Source organism: Corylus avellana, chromosome 1 (genome assembly GCF_965113065.1).
Source record: "Corylus avellana chromosome 1, dhCorAvel1.hap1.2, whole genome shotgun sequence".
In the NCBI taxonomy this organism is placed as follows: Eukaryota; Viridiplantae; Streptophyta; class Magnoliopsida; order Fagales; family Betulaceae; genus Corylus; species Corylus avellana.
In genome coordinates, this window is record NC_142490.1 from 45,525,798 (window position 1) to 45,546,307 (window position 20,510).

Consider the following 20,510-nt stretch of genomic DNA (forward strand, 5'->3'; position numbering starts at 1 on the left):
TCTATATAAGATCATTAATTTGTAGTTCTCTTATTTTTTATTTTATTGAGGGAAAAAGTTCTCTTATTAATATGCTTGCCAAATGGCTGAAAATCTCAACGAGTCTCGGGGAGTCCCACTGTCACAACTCACAACAGTAGCAAACAGGTTGTGTTGAGAAACCACACACGAGCGGCTTCGTGACTTGGGGAAATCATGAAACGGTTCGTATCGCTAAGTACACTATGAACCCGGCTCTTTCGCTCTCGAAACCATCTTTTGGCTTTGGCACTTTCGCTCTCATCTCATGTAACCAAAGATTCTCCAATGGTGTCTCAGGTCCTCCCCTTTCCCTCTCTAAATCTCAACAACTAATTGTAACATAAAATATATAAACTATCTTTTATTCTCATGTATAAAAGCTCGTTTTTATTTTTGTAGATTGGATTTTTGGTTCCTCTTACTCAAAATCTAGAGGAAGACACATCAATCCCAAAGCTCACTCTCTCCGAAGGCCCAAATGTCATCGGCCGCAACAGTGTCCCTGCGACCGACAAGAGGCTCAGCCGCAAGCACCTCACTCTAACCGCTTCCGCCGATGGCTCGGTCAACTTGTTTGTGGTGACTCACTAATCCTTTTACTTTTTTACTTGAAGACAATTATATATGTTGTTTTGTTTGACTGATTTCTTAGAGTGGGAATTGTAGGAGGGTACGAATCCCATTGTGGTTAATTCCGGGAATAAAAGAAGGAAGCTGTGCTCTCGAAAAAGCGCTTCCATTGTTGACGGTACTATCATAGAGCTAATTCCGGGGCATCATTTTTTCAAGTATGTAAAACGGGGTGGTGACAAAAATGCGCCTTTGCTTGCTAATGAGGGGCCAAGTCGAAAGAGGTCGCGTCAAACAAACTTGCAGGTGTGATCTTGGGACTTAAATTATTGATACTATTCTAAATTTTTGTGTTGTTTTTGATAAAGGCAATTTTATTCACGCTTTTGGGAATCGTTTGCATTGTTTTCTTAGGGAAAATTGGGAAGAGTTGTTGTCCAAAAGACCATAATTACAGTTAATAAGACAAAATAATCACAAAAAAAAAACACTAAAATTTACGTTGGTTTCTTAATGTGCGGTATATCTGCAGGTGGAGGTGGTCACAAAAAAATTCACATAAAAAATGAAATACAAAATAGTGAAAAGAAAAAAAGTTACAAACTTCTCCTTTAGGAGTACATTTAAAAAAAATGGCAATTTGAAAAAGTAATTTTTTTTCATGTCTTCAATCCGCCGGCAAGGGGTTCGTTTTTAAGAACACTATTTTAAAGGCTGAAATGCGATTTTAAAGCCGGAGCTACAATTGTAAAAATCGTATTTTCATTAACTGTGTTTTGAAATTTATTTATTTATTTATTTTTTTCAAACTGCTCATTTTGAAAGCTAAACCAAACAGACAGTTTACTGCTTTTGTGTCTGAATTGTACAGGATGGGGTGGAAAAGAAGAGCCTGGGAAAAGGAGAGAGTAGTGAGAAGGCTATCCAACGTTTTCAGGTCCCTAATGATAAGTTACCTTGGACCTTTCGCCTTTTGCAAGTGAAAGGGCTGCCGGCTTGGGCGAACACCTCTTGTGTTTCTATAAGGGATGTGATTCAGGTAACAATATTGTAAAATCTGCAAAGGCGTTTTCTGCCTGCTTTAATCTGTAAACTTAGTATGTAGTTTTTTTTCAGTCGAGAGTTTTCTGATGTAAATTGATGGTGTTTGTATCACTTTCAAAGAAATAAAGGATTGTCTATAACACTATCATACAAATTGTAGGAGATATGGAGCCACAGAGTTGGCTGATTGTTAAATTGGTTTTTTTTTTTTTTGTTTTGATTACTGAATCAGCTATTTCTTTGGTAGGGGGATGTTCTCATTGCTATCCTTTCAAATTACATGGTAGATATCGGTTGGTTGTTACCTGGTGAGTCCTGTTCACTTTGGTTCATCCTTGGTTTGCTTTTGTTTCCTGTCTGTTTGAGATAGACTGTCAACATCTTAGACTGACAAATCCTGTTGAGAAGTAGTCATTTTGAATCCTTAAAATCAATGTAAATAATGCGTGCATGTGTGCACACACAAGCACTTCACCTATAATATCTGAAATCATTTTCCAATTCCCATGTCTAGGTTGCAATTTGAAAGAGCTGAAGATAAACTTATCTGCACATTGTTATTGTTTGTTTATATTACTCTTGAGTTAGGCATACAGATTGCTATAGTTATTTTTTTTTGGCCCTTGGTTACAGGGATAATTCCTGGTAGTTTTATTCATGAGCAAGTTGTCTTTTTGCTAATGATGTTTGTGGTTTTTTTTTTTTTTTTTTTTTAATTTTTTAATTTTTTAATTTTTTTTTTTAAATGGGTATTTGTTCTGCTTCTTTGGGTGGTTTTTCACTGCTCCTCAGATAGGTTTGCTACATGTGTTGCCTATATTACAAGTAATATTTGCACTTACATAATTTGTTCCTATTATTGTTACGCTTCCACTGCATTTTTTACTCTCATTTGCTGTTTGTGTATTATTTTGTATCTAGATGCAGTTATGGGCTAATCTCATCAGCTATTTGATGATTGCATTTTTCTTGAATCCAATGCATACATTCCTTTATAAGTAATGCTTTCTTTTTCTTTTTCCTGTTGTAGCATGTCCAACACTTGCAAAAGTCCCTCATGTGTTGGTCGTTCATGGGGAAGGTGATGGAACATTGGATCATATGAAGGTTTGCTTTTTTTTTTTTTTTTTTTTTTTTTCTTCCAATTAAATACTAACCTCTGCAATACATAAAGGTTTAGATTGGGGGAAACAGATGCTTACTTAGTAACTCTGATATTTTCTAGAGAAATAAGCCTGCAAACTGGATTCTGCACAAACCGCCCCTGCCTATTTCATTTGGGACACACCATTCAAAGGCCATGCTTCTTGTCTATCCTCGGGGAATGAGGATTATTATACATACTGCAAATCTAATATATGTAGATTGGAACAATAAAAGCCAAGGATTGTGGATGCAAGATTTCCCCTGGAAAGATCAAAATAGTCCAAGCAAAGGATGTGCATTTGAAAATGACTTGATTGATTATCTGAGTGCCTTGAAGGTATTACATATAACATCTTATGTGGAAGATTGAGGCCTGAAGTTATTATTTGGCTTTCTCGAGCACATGTAATATTTCTTCAGTCGATTGAGATGATATTTTCCTAGAAGTGATATCATGATTCTCTTTTTATTCCTTATTTTCTTAATTTGTTCCCTGCAAAGAAACTGATGCCTATATCATTGGCATTTTTAATCTAATTTTTGATAAGTCTTGATTTTTCTTCTTTATTTCTTTAACTTTCATGCTTTGTTGCTTCGGGGCATTTTATTTGTTTCTGATCTTTAGTTTATTCTCTTTCAAAAAATTGTTGCCCAACAAAGCCCTTGTCTAACCCGTAGATTTGGAACGTAAGCTTGCCTGTGAAAGAGATTGTGGATGGGTGGAGCTTGACATTGATTTTGTTGCTTCAAATTTTATGTTCTCTTTGTAGTGCTGCTGTCCAGATTAAGCATACTAACCTTGTGTATTTTTTTCTTTTTACAGTGGCCCGAATTTTCTGTTAAATTGCCAGCCCTTGGAAGCTTCAATATCAATCCAGCTTTCTTTAAGAAGTTTGATTATAGTGAGGCAGCGGTACATTTTCCATTCCCTTAATTTTCTTTTTTTTATTTTTTCTTTCTAAAATGACATTTCATTTCTGTTGGGAGGATATACTGTTAAAGTAGTATCTATCTGTGTGTAGCATGGCATTATATGAGGACATGAAACTACTTGCGTATTTTTCAGGTCAGATTGATTGCTTCTGTCCCTGGATATCATACGGGTACCAATATGAAAAAGTGGGGACATATGAAGCTACGAACTGTTCTCCAGGAGTGTACTTTTGATAAAGAGTTCAAAAAATCCCCACTTGTTTATCAGGTATAGTTAAAATTCTTCTTGATGGGCATAATGATCATGTGGCAGTTGATGGATTTTGATGCTAGGGTTTTCTGTTAGTAGGTGAAGAAATCAAATAACAGATTCTGCTAATTAATAAACTTTTCTTTTATTTGGTTTCTCTCTGTTTTATGCTGTTCTGGACCTAGTCTTTTCATTAATACTTTTCTGCTGAACTTTTTATGTGCATAAGTTTTGTAATGGATCTTTCCATAATGTTATGAAATGAAAGTGCTGATTGGTTTCTTGAATTTTATTTTTATTTATTTATTTTTAAGAAAACTGGCACTGTATCCAATTCTTAATGAATTTTGCTAATTATCTTGTATTGTTGCAGTTCTCTTCTCTTGGTTCTTTGGATGAGAAGTGGCTGGCTGAGCTGGCTTCCTCGATGTCATCAGGCTCTGCTGAAGATAAAACACCTCTTGGTCTTGGGCAACCACGTATTATATGGCCTACTGTGGAAGACGTCAGATGCTCTTTAGAGGTACTAACAAGTAGGTCATTCTTGCAGACCTTTTTACCATACCTTGCATTACATGCTAGGTACGGTTATCTTGCAAAACCACTTCCAGGTTTTGGACATTCGCTGTAGTTGGGTATTTGGTAGACTCAGCAATCGTTGTAGACAGCTGATTTCATGCTTATATTGATGGACGCATAAGACTTACAGCCATTGTAAAGCCAATAGCCAACAGACTCAACACCTTATGAACATAAGGTTCTGAAATTGTTTTAAAAACTTCTTGGATTAAGGTAAGGCTTGACTGTAGATGAATTCTAAGAATAACTGGTCATTGAAGTTTTTGTAATATTATAATAGAAGCATCTTTGACTTACCAAAAAAATAATAGAAGCATCTTGGATGCTGACACATAAATTTGTTCTATGATTTGTTAAAATTTTCCAGATGTCTTAAAGCCAACTGTACAGTTCTTAGTTCAAAGGCGAGTAAGAATTTCTGAAATGCATAAAAAGCCTATTAATCATGCCTTTTTTCCAATGAGTTCGGACTAATCAAGTAATTTTGAACTCACGAAAGATGTGTCAAGTTGACTTAAGTTGACAATTTCTTCTCAAGAAAATAATTGCAATGTAGAAATTGATTAGCTCCAAATTTTTTCATGTAAATTTTAGAGTATGCATACCATATTAGATTCTTCTATTTGTCCATTTCTATACATTCTGAGTGAATTCTGTTTTTGTTCTTTCTTTCTTCCCCAGGGTTATGCAGCTGGAAATGCCATTCCAAGTCCACTAAAGAATGTGGAGAAAGAATTCTTGAAGAAGTACTGGGCAAAGTGGAAGGCAAGCCACACTGGTCGCTCGTATGTATATCTCATCACTAGAGAGAGTTTGTACCTTAAATGCTAATTAAGGTTGTATATTCGATTGGAAGTCTAATATCAAATTTAGTCAGTTGCTGAACGAACTTGTTGGCTTCTTGTTACTTCATAACCATTTAGGCATTTAGTGAAAAAATGGTAACCAGAGAAACTAATAATTTTGTTTGGTATTTGTTATCTTAGATGTGTTGTACCTTCTGACGCAGAAATTCACAGTATTTAGTGTTCCTACTTTCTATTTTTTGTTTCTTTAAGTATTTTTATTAATTATACTTAACAGTAATTCTTTTCAATATTCCAGTTGTGCAATGCCACATATAAAGACATTCGCACGGTATAATGATCAGAAATTCGCGTAAGAGTTCATATTATGCCTGTTGGTTGGGTCATTAAATTTTCATAGTTTAAGCATGGACCTTGAACTTTACTCTTCCCCAACAGTTGGTTCTTGCTGACCTCATCAAATCTTAGCAAAGCTGCCTGGGGAGCCCTCCAGAAAAATAATTCTCAGTTGATGATCCGTTCTTATGAGGTATGTATATCAATATTTGCACCAACTGAAAGATGAGAATTAAGTTACAAAATGAAAGCTAGATAATGAAGTTTGAAGAACATAGTTTTAAAACTAACCTCAGATCCTTAGACTGTTTTTCTTTGGATTAATGGTTATATAATTTGCCCTTTGACATTATTGAGTCTTTTCCTTATTGCTCCAACTGAAGGATTGACATTGTATTTCTACCATTTTCTGTGTGTTCTTATTTCAGCTGGGAGTGCTATTTTTACCATCTTCTATTGAAAGACACGGTTCTGGATTTTCTTGTACAAATAATGGCGATGTCGTGGAGGTAATGACTATATCCTGGCTTGTGAGTTCTTTGATCATCTGAGCATTGAATTCATTGTCCGACATTTAGAGTGTTAGTGAAAGAAGAATCTAAGCCAAAAGAAAATTTCTGGGAGTTTCAGGATAAGTGCAGATTGTCAGAAAATTCAGAAGAAGAGAGAACAAAACTAGTGACTCTGACTTGGCAAGGAAGCAGAAATCCAGACTCATCTGAAGTAACTCAATTGCCTGTGCCTTATGAACTTCCTCCTCAACCATACACTTCTGAAGGTCACCCTCCCTATCCCCTCAGCCTGTGCCTTTAGGAGTCGCATATATCTGACTTCTTCATCTCCTCTCTGCAGATATCCCCTGGTCTTGGGACCGGCGCTACAACAAGAAAGATGTTCATGGTCAAGTATGGCCACGGCAAGTACAGCTGTATTCTTTCCAAGATTCCTGACCTTCTTTGTGTATATGCTAGGAATTCCATTATTGTGTGCTTTTAGTTTCTCTTCTTAGTTTTGTTTATTGTGAAGAGTAAAATGTGGTCAGCCTACATCCATGATTCTACATTTGGTTAATATGAATATTTTTGGATATTTGGTGCGTGGATCCTTATGTTTTATAACTCTGGAACTTGGTCAAAATACACTTGTTTTTTCATGAGTTTCGTGCAAGGTCAAGATATCCCAACATGGCTCAAACTAGACATTGGGGTTAGCAATTTTTTATACTACTTGGAACACAAATTCAGTACGAAATTAATGGGTTAGAGTTAAAGATCAGTTTTATTGGTTTAATTAAATAAGTTAGGTTAAAATTGATTTATAGTTTTATATTCATTTCTCGATACGATTTGGATTGACACCTTTAATTATCGACACGAATTGAAATAAAAACTTTTTGACAAATTGACAATTGGCTTAGACGGCACTATTATTTTTCACATAATTCAAGAACCCACAAATTTTTATGTTTCTCTTTCAGCGACTACAAAAACACATATTTTGAAGTCTAAATTTATGCATCGTTTAAAGCAAAATTGAATAAGAAGTCCAAAATCAACACTTCTTGTTGTCTGCATGTCTCGTGAGTCATGAATCGTTTCAATTATTTAATACGCATCGTTTATAAAAGTTACTGTTCACCATCTTAACATGCGGCTCGATGGTGAGGGTGGGCAACAAGAGAAGTCTTAGGAAGCCAAACAAATGAATTTAGAAAAATTTTCAAACTGACGTGGTAGACAAGAAAAAGAGAATTGCATTTTTTAATTTAAAAATCTCTGCCACGTCAGTTTGGAAATTTTTTTAAATTCATTTGTTTTGCTCTCTAGCACTTCTCGGGCAATAAAGGGCGCTCTGGATAATTAAATTTTTTTAAATTTAACACGTGCAACCTCTGGCAAGCATTTTTTTTAAAAAAAAAAAAAAAAAAAAAAAAAAAAATTGAAAATTTTGGGTGCTATTTTGGTAATCAAACTACATGTAAAAATAATATAACCGTAGAATATATACCTTGCCAGAAAATCTGCCTGCAGGATTAGAAAATCTAGATGACATATCTTTCGTTTATTCTGAACCAAAATCCGTAACTTCCTTAGAGACTATCCCAAGTTTCAAAAACATTTGATTGAGAATTATCAGCATGCATATAGGCTTTCAGTTAGACAATATCGGAAATTGTTACAACAATCTCGCCATCCACATTTTGTCACCATTCAAAAACTCTCACATATATACAAAGTTTTGTCGTAGAAAAAGAGACTCACACCCCACCTCTTGTTTTCCAACCATGGATGTGATTTTTGAGCCACCAAGAGGAAGGCCATTTTCCATTGAAGTGGGTTACTTTGACACTGTCCTAGAAATCAAAGAAAAGATACAAAAATACCAAGCCATACCCATATCAAACCAAACACTCATCTTCAATGGCAATGTCCTCCAAGACAACCGCGATGTCGAGCACTGCGACATTCTCCAAAGCTCACACATTCAACTCATTGTTTCTCCCGAATTCGATAAAGCCGCTGTTGAGATTGAGAGCTTATCACTGCCCAAGAATTCGAAAGTGCAGCTCAACATCAAGACCCCAACGTCCAAATTTCACGCCCCTCTAGAAATGGACGTAAACAACACCATTGGACAGTTAAAGGAAAAGATACAAGAAATGGAAGCTCTACCTATTAATCGGTTGATGATTCACTCGAGCGGTACTGAATTACAAGACCATAGGTCTTTACGTGATTATGACCTTTCCGACAATTCGGATCTTGACGTCAGTTTCAAAGGGTCACCGACGAATTCGACGGCAGCACGGCCGCCGACTACTGCAGGATCGAAGAAGTTAAAGCTAATGGTGTTGGCGAAATGCGGGACGAAGAAGATTCCGATTGAAGTGAATGCATCGGATAACGTTGGGGAGCTGAGGAAGGAGCTACAGAAGTTGCAGCAAAGGCTACATTTCCATCTTCCGCATGAGGGTTATTTTTTCATTTACGAACAGAATGTGATGGATGATGACAGGTCGTTTCGGTGGCACCATGTTGGACAAGGTGATACCATAGAAATCTTCAATGGGAGTGTAACCGGCGGTTCATGAATCACGATCGATCATATGTTTTTGTTCCATGATTATGTGCTAGAATTACTTCCGGATGCAATTTTGAGAGTCCATGTGGACAGATGCTTGGGAAGTCAAGCAGAATAAACAGAAGCAATATTCCAATTAATTTCACATGTCTTTGGAAACATGAAGCAATCAGCTCGGTATCGTTTTTAGAATAATTCTATTCTTCTGACTTATTTATTATATTTATTTTACATAGGTTAAAGCATCGTATTTTAAATGTTTTTTTTTTCCCCTTTTTAATGGCTAACATAGAAAGTTACTTAAAACAAGTAATGTTAACCTGTGAAGAGTATCATAATTATTACTTATGAGTTATGACTAATTCTATTTAGTATACTCAGTGAAAATTAGCCCCTCCAAGTTGTGTGAAAGTTATATAATGTTTACTAAACAATATTACTCTTTATAGGGTTAAATGGTTAATTACCTTTTTTTTTCCTCTCGAAACACTACTCATTTACAAGTTGCACCCATTAAACTACCATTAGTTAGTAAAAACCCAATTCTGTTAGTCCAAATCATTTTACAATTAATTCTTCTCGGCATACAAACTTCCCAACTAACGATCAACACTGGCAATCATTAATATATCCCCTTTAATACGAAAGGGTATTAAAGGGGATATTCTCTTGATTATTACTTGGTATTCATTTAAGTTCTTATTATCTTTTTGATCGAGTCAATAAAATAAAACAACTTATTTTTAACATGTTCAATGCTATTATACTATAGGATGACCACTTACCTTGATTAGTAGATGAATAAGTGTTTTTTTTTTTTTTTTTTTTTTTTAAGTAACTCCTTGTCGTAAATGCAGCCCATATGTTCAAAAGACACGACAAGGATTTCTACATACGAAGTATTAACACACTCATATGATTGGGTACTATCTTTTTCTTAGGTTTTTGTTTCTTCACCCTTATTTAACAGATTGGTCACATAAAGAAACACTAAAATCCCAACTTCATTTCCCCATATAGGAGGTATTTAACCTATGGTATACGATATAGAGTAATCTTAAGTTGCACCTTTATTTCAACCAATTTTATTAGGCTAATGTAGCAATGCACATCGTTATTGGATAAGTTTTATTATTAAAAAAAAATTAAAAAAAAATCAAGAGTTGATAGGCACAACCACATCATCCGTTATTGGATAAGTTTTATTATTAAAAATAAAAATAAAAAAAATCAAGAGTTGATAGGCACAACCACATCATCCGAGTGAAATGGAAGTATAACATGTGGATTTGGATCCACAACAAATAGCTGCCCAAATTTCTAGAGAACTTATATGGCCCACCTGAATAGGTAGGTGGTTAGACAACTTAAAATTTATTTTGACATGTGGCTTTTATATGAACTCTCTCACATTTGTTATCTAAATTTCTAGCAATTTGGACAGCTAATTTCTGTGAATCTTGATCATCTCAATTTTTTATTCCTATTTAACCTATGGCATACGAGTAATGGGCGTTTGACTACTAGAGGAGTGAGACACTAACTAAATCGATCCAACTATTCAATCATATTGAGGGTCTTGTAAATTAGGACCAAAACCCCTTACAATTGGTTATCCAAATTACAGGGGGTCGCCAATTGCAAGGATCCTTGTGAACAACGTTAATTAAATTTTTTTTAAAATTTACTGTGACTTTAAAAAGGAAAAGATGATAAAATATTTTTGACCAAAATAATTTAATCGTGAAAATTTATTGCGGACCGGGCTTCGTTCGTATTTGCTCACTAGGCTTAGAAATAGTCAGAAGAAAAGGATAAACAGATGATTTTTACAGCAATTAAACAATATGTGTGTGAAGTCATGCAAAGTGCATGCCCATTTAATTGGCCCCTTTTAAAAATTATTTTCTTTGATTATTATTATTATTTTTCGTTGTGAGTGTTAATTTTTTGCGAATCATGTTGGAAGCATGCATGGGAAGAAATTTTCATGAATTTAACAAGCAAATATAGCATTGTAACTACGTACCCCACCCTTATGGCATGAATTTCAATTGGTTTAAAAGATGGCCTACATTGTCTTCTCCTTATTGAGACTTGACATATAGTGATAACATCTGAGACTTCTCTTGGTGGCCTGGCCTGCTTGATTTCTTCTTTTCCAACAATGGATGTGATTTTTGAGCTACAGCAAGGAGGTTCATTCTCCATTGAAGTGGGTTTCTTTGACACTGTCCTAGAGATCAAAGAAAAGATACAAAAATACCAAGCCATACCCATATCAAACCAAACCCTTATCTTCGATGGCAATGTGCTGCAAGACAACCACTATGTTGGGCAATGTCAAATCCATCAAAACTCACACATTCAGCTCAATATTGTTTCTCCTGAACCCAATAAAGCCATTGTTTCTCCTGAACCCAATAAAGCCATTGTTGAGATTGACAACTTATCGATGTCCAAGACAATCCAGGTCAACATAAAGACCCCAAAGTCCAAATTTTATGTCCCTGTACAAATGGACGTAAACGACACCATTGGAGAGTTAAAGGAAAAGATAAAAGAATTGAAAGATGAAGCTATTATTGATGAGATTGTGCTTCATTCAAACGGCATTGAATTACAAGACCATAAGCCTTTACGTGATTATGAGTTTTCGAACAATTCGGAAGTTGACGTTAGTTTTAGAGGGTCACAGAAGTTAGACATAATGGTGCTGACAAGGTGCGGGACGAAGACGATTCCGGTCGAGGTGAATGATTTGGATAATGTTGGGGAGTTGAGGAAGGAGCTGGAGAGGTTGCAGAAGATGATACCTTTTCCTCTTCCACAAGAGGGTTATTTTTTCATTTACGAGCAGGATGTGATGAATGACAATAGGTCATTTCGGTGGCACAATGTTGGGCAAGGTGATACCATAGAGATATTCAATGGCACTGTCACATCGATGACGCCAGACCACCCATCGCGTCCAAGGTGAATGATGGGAAATTACCGTCAGGTGCTTTTCAATACCAACAAGACTAATTAGTTAATTTCTTATGTATTTGTGCTGAATGTCAACGAAATTGATGAACAAGAAAGAAAGAGGAGACTGATTTGGTGGACTGTGATTTGGAAGACCTTTAGTTTAATAACTTTCTCTAATTTTTTTTTTTTTTTTTTCATCTAGAAGATTCCCATCCTTGGGTTGCCTTTGACGTCAAGTATTATCATATATACTTATTATATTTTCCCTTTTGTCTTAGAATATTTCTACCTTTTGTAGCTATAGGGTTTCACTATAAATTTGGATAAGTTGTATTAGAATAATGAGATTTTTCCATTAATAATATTATCAGTTTGCTTTATCTTTATTTTGTGTATTTTTTTATAATTTTGTTTGGAAATTTAAATAATATTTTATAATTTTATTATTAATGGGACACATGGCGACATATTGACCTTCGAATCACATTGGATGACTAGGATTTCAAAAATTATTGATGGGCAATTTTCCCCCCGATTGCTAGGATATTCGATTGCTCACTTTTTCTTAGTAATGAAAAACAATACATAAACATGGCATTTAAAGACTATTGAGACAATGATGAGTTGTCAAGAAGGTAAAGAAGGTAGGATAGACAATTGGATCGTACACCCGCCCAACTCAAAGGATAGGCCAATCCAACTATTCATTTTGGGTAAGACCAATACAAATTATACAACCATTCAATTATAGTGTAGATCTCAGGGTGGTTAAAAAAAAAACAAACAAACAAACACACAAAAACAAAACGAGAGAAATGATCAAAGATTTCTATTTGTTATGTTTGTTAAAAATTTTATTTTATACTTTTCAAAACAAAAGCGTTGACAAACAACTAAAAACACAATTATTTTAACCTTTATGTTTTATCAAATTAAACACTTTCTTTTTTTTTTTTAAAAAAAAAAAAATCCTCAAAATACATTAACAAATAACAAACATACCCTATTGTGCTTAAGTCATGCCAACTGCATGTGTTAGAACTATCTGCTCACTATGCATGAAAATTGTGAGAAGAACAGTACATTTCTAAACAATATTTGCATGATACAACATACACTATGGACCTAATCATAATTCACTAGTTGAAGAACATGAGTACCTTAGTTAAACTAAGGTAACACTAATTTTCAATTCTTCTCCTTCAGATACAACATACACTATGGACCCTCAAACTTTTCTAGTAATGCATTCATGCACTCCACAAATTTCATGTTACGAAAATGAATATGTAGCAGTTAATTTCCTTCTTATTTTGTTATTTTATTGCTATTTCCTTTTATTCTTTCCTTTATCCATGCCTAATTTTAACTATATAATCTGCTAAAATTAATTTATCTACACAAAAAATGAATTCGTTGGTTTCTGGCAGACCATGGCGATCACCATTCACCGACTAGGTTATCTGTTTAAATTGAAGATTCTCATTGCTGCAAAATTGTTGATATAAAAATTTAGTTAGAGAAAATGATTGGTCTCTCACCAGATAAGATGGACTTGACCTATAACGAAGAAGTTCTAAGAGATGAACTAACTGTGCTAGATTATCAAATTACCCCTGTGACAACCCTCATTGCTAACAACAAAATCCTAATTTGGATCAAGGCGGATCCCGTGCATCTGTGTAGCTTATTAGAGACGTTACGGTGGGGCAAGTGAAAGAAATACTCCATGCAGAGTTTGGGCTGGAAGAATTCTATATATATTAAATGCTAATTAACAATAAAACTAGCAGCAGAAATAATTTAATATATAAGTACCTCCCGCCATCGCTTTGCTCAAGCAGATTGAAGAGTAACTTCATAGCAACCAAAACTTGAAAACCAAAAATATTGAGAGGTTCTTCTGACCTATGCCTACCAGTGTGTACCAATTGATGGAATACACATGCCTTATTTATAAGTAGGTCAAAGATCCTCAATTAGAGCTGTTACCTTAATTATTCCTTCCATCAAGGAATAAAAATCAAATAAAAAATCAATACAGAATATTTGATTCCACAAAATAAAATCAATAATGAATTCAAATATTTGTTTCCACAAGAATTAAATCTACAATTTAATTCAGAATATTTGATTTCATAGAATTAGTTTTAATTGAAATAAATCACTGAACACCGTAATTATATATATTTTATAATCATAATAATATATGTGACATAAGGGACATACCTTAAATGAAATTTTTTACATTCTCCCACTTGGCCCTTATGACACATAAATTCTTTATGGTGTTTAGTTCTATGATATGGAATCATCCCAACCATTCATGGAATCATCCCACTCACTCAAGGAATACTACATACGAATCATGGAGGTAAAGCTTTTATATGATAAGTCGTCCTTTCCATGTATCACAACGTGCAATATCTCCCTAAATGAGTACTTTACGGATAATGTACTTTATGAATAAACTTCCTATAAGTCATTCGGGTCCAAACTTAACTTTTATCCCCATGGATAAGGTAATAAATGTAAACAAAACTTTATTAAAATAACATGATGTCTATAGACTGATTAGAAAGAACTAAGTACAAAATGAATCAATGAGCCTTATATGCTCCACATGACTTTTAAACTGCTTTACCGGTAAACCTTTAGTCATGAGATCCGCAATCATTAGTTCAGTACTGATATTTTCAATGAATACTTCATTCCTTTTGATGTTCTCTCTCACATGAAGGTACTTGATGTCGATATGCTTACTTCTACTTCTACTTTTATTATTCTTAGAGAAGAAAATGGCAGTACAGTTATCGCAGAAGATCTTGATTGGTCTCGCTACAGAATCGACAACCTTGAGACTACCAACAAAATTTTTCAACCATAATGCCTATGTAGTGGCTTCATAGCATGCTATAAATTCTGCCTTCATTGTAGATGTAGCAACTATAGTTTGCTTGCTGCTTCTCCAAGATATAGCCCCTCCAACAAGAAGAAAGATATATCCTGAAGTAGACTTCCTGCTATCTACACATCCAGCAAAGTCTGAATCTGAATATCCAACTACCTGCAAATGGTCAGTGTGTCTGTATGTCAGACTGTAGTCATTGGTTCCTTGCGAATACCGCATGGCTTTCTTTGCAGCTTTCCAATGTTCTAATCCTGGGTTGCTTTGATATCAACCCAGCATTCCAACTGCCATTGCAATGTTAGGTCTAGTACAGACCTGTGCATATAATAGGCTGCCAACTGCAAATGCATATGAGATAATTTTCATCTTCTCTTGTTCTAATACATTATGGGGACACTGATTTTTACTGAATTTTTTTTCCTTTAATGATAGGTGCTACAGAAGTTGAACAGTTCTTCAGTCTGAATCTCTTTAAAACCTTTTCAATGTGAGCCTTCTGAGACAATTTTAATATTCTGATTTCTGTCTCTATGAATTTCTATGCCGTTGACATATGAGGCTTTACCGAAATCTTTCATTTCAAAGTTTTGAGAGAGGAACTGTTTAGTCTCTTGTAGCAAACCTAAATCATTACTTGCAAGCAAAATATCATCTACATATAGGACTAAGAAAATAACTTTACTCCCACTGACCTTAAGGTATATGCATTGATCAACAAAGTTTTCAATAAAACCATATGAGGTAATAACTTTGTGAAATTTGACATACCATTGATGGGAGGCTTGTTTTAGCCCATAAATAGATTTCCTTAATTTGCAAGCCTTCTGACTGTCATCATCAAATCCTTTAGGTTGTTTCATGTATACCTCTTCTTCAAGATCCCCATTTAGAAAGGTTGTTTTCACATCCATTTGATGTAGCTCTAGATCAAAATGAGCTACTAATGCCATGATTATTCTAAATGAATCCTCTTTGATACTGGAGAGAAGGTTTCATGATAATCAATGCCTTCCTTCTAAGTAAAGCCCTAGGCCACAAGTCTAGCTTTATAACGTTCAACATTACCAGAAACATCCGTTTTGGTTTTGTAAACTCATTTGCAGCCTATGGCTACAGCTCATTTTGGTAAGTCAACGAGATCCCTGACTTGATTTTTAGCCATGGATTCCACCTCTTCCTTCATGGCATTGAACCAAAATGTGGAGTTATCTTCACTCATGGCTTGTGAAAACGATTTTGGATCATCTTTAAGACCAACGTCAAAATCAGACTCTTGAAGGTATACAACATAATCACTAGGGATTGCTGGTCTGCTTATTCTAGAGGATCTTCTTAATCCTACTTCCTCCGCATTTGGAGGAGGTTGAGTAGGTTCATTCAGAACTTGTTCCTTAGGAGTTGGCTGTTCTGAAATTGATTGTGGTTCAAGGCAATCATTTTGATTTTTCCTAAGCACAATCAAACGTCTTTCATGTGAAGGAGCTTCAGTCAACTCTCGTGCTTCCTCTAATTCAACCATTTGAGGATGAGCACTCCCACAAGGTTCAGCATCCTCTATAAATTTTGCATTTATAGACTCAACAATTCTAGGACTATGCGAAGGACAGTAAAACTTAAATCCCTTAAAGTTAACTGCATAGCCCATAAAAAATCCGTTGGTTGTCCTTAGGTCTTATTTCTTCAGATTTGGATTGTAAATCCTCACTTTAACAGGACAACCCCATATGTGTAAATGATTTAACTTGGTTTCAACCCATTCTATAATTCAAAAGGTGTCTTGAGGATAGCCTTGGATAGAACCCTGCTTAAAAAATACACAACAATTTTTAAGGCTTCACTCCATAAAAATAAAGGCAGATCGGAACTACTAAGCATGCTCCTAACCATGTCCATAAGTGTGCGATTCCTTCTTTCTGCTACACCATTTTGTTGAGGTGTGCCAAGCATCGTGTATTGAGCCATAATACCTTCCTCTTTAAGGAATTTCGCAAATGGACCTATCATTTGTCCTTTTTCTGTGTACCTACCATAGTACTCTCCGCCTCTATCAGATCTTACGATCTTGATTTTCTTTTCCTTTTGTTTCTCTACTTCTTCCTTATAGGTCTTGAAAGCATTTAATGCTTCAGCCTTATCATTTAGAAGATAAAGATACATAAACCTTGTATGGTCATCAATGAAAGATATGAAATATCTTTGACCATTTATGCAGGGAGTAGAAAAAGGTCCACAGATATCAGTGTGTATGATCTCAAGAATCTCATAACTCTTTTTGGCACCTTTAGTGGTCTTGGTGGTTTGCTTTCCCTTTATGCAATCCACACAAGTACCAAGGTTTGTAAAGTCAAGAGTTTTTAAAACTCTATCATTTACTAACCTTTTGATTCTCTCTATAGAGATATGTCCTAATCTCCTGTGCCATAACAAAGCGGAGCTTTGATCCATTGGACTCCTCTTTATGCCAACATTAGTATGCAATGATGAATAGTTGTTTTCAAAGTTGAGATCTAGATCAATTTTGAATAAACCATCAATTTTTATTCCACCACCAATCAATTGTTCACCTTTAAAAATACCGAAAGTTGAATTGATAAACCAAAATCCAAAACCAACAATATCCAATTTGGAGACAGAAATTAAATTTCTAGAAAATTCTGGAATAAAAAATATATTTTCAAAATCTAAAACATATCCAGATTTCAAAATTATTCTAAAAGTCCCAACAACATCTACTTGTGAAAACAGTTTATTTCCTGAATAGACACGTTGTTCATTGCTTGCTGGCTTCCTTGTTGTGAGAAAACCCTGCATTGAGTTGACAATATGGATTGTAGAACCCGAATCAATCCACCATTTATTATTCGGAGTCTTAACAAAAAAATATTCATGACACACTAGAGATATAAGATTACCTTTTCTTTCGAGCCACTTTATATACATTTGGCAATCTTTCTTCATATGCCCTTCTTTCTTGCATAAGAAACAAGTATCCTTCTTGCCAATTTTCTTGATTGGCACCTTGTTCTCCTTCTTGAATTTTTGGGCATGCTTGCCTCTCTTGGTCTTTCCCTTAGCATGAATAGTCGTGTGAACACCTTCTGGCTTCTCATGTTTTAACCTCTCCTCCTCTTGAACACACATGGTCAGAAGTTCATTTATAGACCATTTATCCTTATATGTGTTATAGGATATTTTAAAAGGAACATACTCAGGGGGGAGAGAGTTCAATATAAAATGAACCAAGAATAACTCAGATATATCAATCTCTAGGGACATGAGTTGAGCTGCCATGTCCCTCATTTCCATAATTTGCTCACGCACACTTCTAGAATTATCAAAGGACTTGCTTGATAGCTTCTTCCTTAGGGTGCTAGCTAAGGCCTTGTCGGAACTCACAAATTATTCCTCAACTGCCTTAATGAATGCCTTAGCCTTAGTGCATTCAGGGATGGAACCCCTAATGCCCTTAGAGACATGAGATTTCATAAACATTAGACTTAAGCGATTAGATCGCTTCCACCGTTCATGTTTAGCAATCTCTTGTGGGGTTCTTTTCTTCGTGAGGGCGGGTGGTTCGTCCACACGGAGCGCCAAGTCAAGCTCTAAACACCCCAATGTAAAAGATAAATTTTCTTTCCAGTGTTACCATTAAGCATTGGAACATGAAAAGTTCCATCCATTAAAGCAGAAGGAATAGCTGCAATAACCAAAGAAAATACTTTAATGTTATGAAATAACTTTATTTAAATTAACCAATGTTAATTTCATAGTAAATTTCAACCTACCTGTGGGCAAAGGTTACATCACGCATGAAATTTACTCTTTATTAATATGCGGACTAATAAATTTAGCATTAATAAATAAAATTTTCCGTACCTGTGGGCTTAAGAGAAATTTTATTTTCAATGTTAAATTTACTATCTTATTCTAATTAAGTCATAAAAATAAAACGTTCATGTGGAGATTGGCAAATTAAATTTGTGAATTAATTACAACATGATGTTAATCTTCTTTATGAAGTTCACATATATAATCTTAATGCAATTATCTTTATAAAATCGGAATGTTGTGGCTCTCCCAAAATTATTATGATCATCACTACTTCATTAACATCCAATAATTGTATAGATGCCAAAATAAAGTTCTCAAGAATAAAAGACAAAACCAACATGTCAGTAGGTAAACAGTTTGTTTTCAAAGTACAACTGGATAGTGTCTCAGGTAAGTGGGGAGGCGCACAATGGCACACTTAAGTCCCAAGACTTGCCTTGTCAGAGCTTTCTGATTGCAATTTTGGATAGTAGCATAAACATTTACCAACATATGTGGCTTAGTTAATTATTCTCAAGTCTAGGCATCAAACAATTTATTTAAACAATAAAAGTACAAATTTAATCTTAAGTCCAAGCATTAAAGAAATAATAATTTCAATGCTAAATAATTTAAATGATAACATATATTAAATTGCAAAATAAAAGCTTATGAAAATACATGGCCTAATGGTAGAATGTCTTAGGCCCCTTTAACCTTAAGAGCCCAGGTTCTAATTCCATAAGAGCCCTAAACTGTTTTCTCCCCCTTTTTCTTTTTTCTTTTTTGTTTGTTAATTGAATGGGTTATTGGGTTGGGCTTCCTTATTGGGCCAGCCTTTGGTTTTTGTATTGGGTTGGCTCAATCGGGTTAGCCCACTTAATAAACCAAATTTTTTTTTTTTGTTTTTAACTGTATCGGGCTTGGTTTAAAATAAACCCATACCCAAGGGCCGAAAAAACACTAGGCCCGGTTTCCTTATGGGTTAAAAACCCTACCCGGAAAACTTAATCACAACTCGGAAAATATTAAAACCCTAGCAGCCGCCTATCTTCTTCTTCCTCATGCGCCGCCGCCGTTCCTCATGCGCCGGCTACCAAGGGCCGGCGCTCCGGCCAGATGACAGGCATCCCGTGTGCGGCTGCTGCCTTTTTTTTTTTTTTGGGGTAGCCCCGGTGAATAGCCGCTGTTTCAGCTAGAAGATCGGCAAGCCCGTGTGGGCGGCCGTTTTTGTCCATCACAGCCGGATAAAAAATTAATAAAGTTTGTTCAGCATTAAGTTATTTGTGGTATTAGAGAATTGTTAAAGATAAGTTTTAATTGTTTAATTAAATAAACCAGGTTAAAATTGACTCATAGTTTTATATTCATTTCTCGATACGATTTGAATTGACACCTTTAATTAGATGGGCACGATTTGAAATAGAAACTTTTTGACAAATTGACAATTGGCTTAGACGTCACTGTTATTTTTCACAAAATTCAAGAACCCACAAATTTTTATGTTTCTCTTTCAGTGACTACAAAAACGCACAGTTTGAAGTTTAAACTTATGAATCGTTTAAAGCAAAATTCAATAAGAAGTCCAAAATCAACAATTGTTGTTGTCTGCATGTCTCGTGAGTAGTGAATCGTTTCAATTATTCAATACTCATCGTTTAGAAAAGTTACTGTTCACCATCTTAACTTGCGGCTCGATGGTGAGGGTGGGCAGCAAGAGAAGTCTTAGGAAGCCAAACAAATGAACCCAGAAAAATTTCCAAACTGACGTGGCAGACCATGAGTTGCAGACAAGAGAAAGAGAATAGCATTTTTTTTAATTTAAAAATCTCTGCCACGTCAGTTTGAAAATTTTTTTGAGTTCATTTGTTTGGTTCTCTAACACTTCTCAGGCAACAAAGGGCGCATTCAGGGCCGATCTACCGGGATAATTAAATTTTTTTTAATTTAACAAGTGCAACCTCTAGCAAGCTTTTTTTTTTTTTTTTTTTTTTTTTTTTTTTTTTTAAATTGAAAATTTTGGGTGCTATTTTGGTAGTCAAAGTACATGTAA

At 35.1% G+C, this 20,510-nt stretch overlaps 4 protein-coding genes and 1 pseudogene across 5 annotated transcripts; 3 read left to right on the forward strand and 2 right to left on the reverse strand.

Moving 5' to 3' along the window:
• The first annotated feature begins 155 nt into the window (after window positions 1–155).
• TDP1 (tyrosyl-DNA phosphodiesterase-like protein) lies at window positions 156–6,774 on the forward strand. 2 transcript variants are annotated; one of them, XM_059581680.2, is made up of 16 exons: window positions 156–318; window positions 421–600; window positions 688–897; window positions 1,463–1,630; window positions 1,883–1,943; window positions 2,666–2,742; window positions 2,861–3,118; window positions 3,605–3,694; window positions 3,848–3,982; window positions 4,338–4,487; window positions 5,225–5,328; window positions 5,648–5,701; window positions 5,788–5,878; window positions 6,114–6,194; window positions 6,316–6,463; window positions 6,538–6,774. In XM_059581680.2, exons 1-16 carry the CDS (start codon window positions 307–309, stop codon window positions 6,633–6,635), a joined length of 1,917 nt encoding a protein of 638 aa, XP_059437663.2. In that variant the 5' UTR covers window positions 156–306; the 3' UTR covers window positions 6,636–6,774. The 2 variants fall into 2 exon arrangements, with proteins under 2 accessions (XP_059437663.2, XP_088374081.1); XM_088517955.1 differs by lacking the exon at window positions 688–897 and having other exon boundaries at window positions 157–318.
• Window positions 6,775–7,969: 1,195 nt separating this feature from the next.
• LOC148589939 (ubiquitin domain-containing protein 7SL RNA1-like) lies at window positions 7,970–8,776 on the forward strand. The gene has a single exon (XM_088512419.1). The coding sequence runs from the start codon at window positions 7,970–7,972 to the stop codon at window positions 8,774–8,776; it is 807 nt and encodes a 268-aa protein (XP_088368545.1).
• Window positions 8,777–10,933: 2,157 nt separating this feature from the next.
• On the forward strand, window positions 10,934–11,746 carry LOC132170079 (ubiquitin domain-containing protein 7SL RNA1-like). Its single transcript, XM_059580987.2, has one exon. It carries the CDS (start codon window positions 10,934–10,936, stop codon window positions 11,744–11,746), a length of 813 nt encoding a protein of 270 aa, XP_059436970.2.
• A 2,880-nt stretch (window positions 11,747–14,626) lies between these two features.
• On the reverse strand, window positions 14,627–15,597 carry LOC148589940 (uncharacterized). The gene is made up of 3 exons (XM_088515824.1): window positions 15,416–15,597; window positions 14,862–14,931; window positions 14,627–14,803 (listed from the first exon to the last, which is right to left on the reverse strand). Exons 1-3 carry the CDS (start codon window positions 15,595–15,597, stop codon window positions 14,627–14,629), a joined length of 429 nt encoding a protein of 142 aa, XP_088371950.1.
• A 167-nt stretch (window positions 15,598–15,764) lies between these two features.
• Window positions 15,765–20,138, reverse strand: LOC148589941 (uncharacterized; annotated as a pseudogene).
• Between the last annotated feature and the right edge of the window lie 372 nt (window positions 20,139–20,510).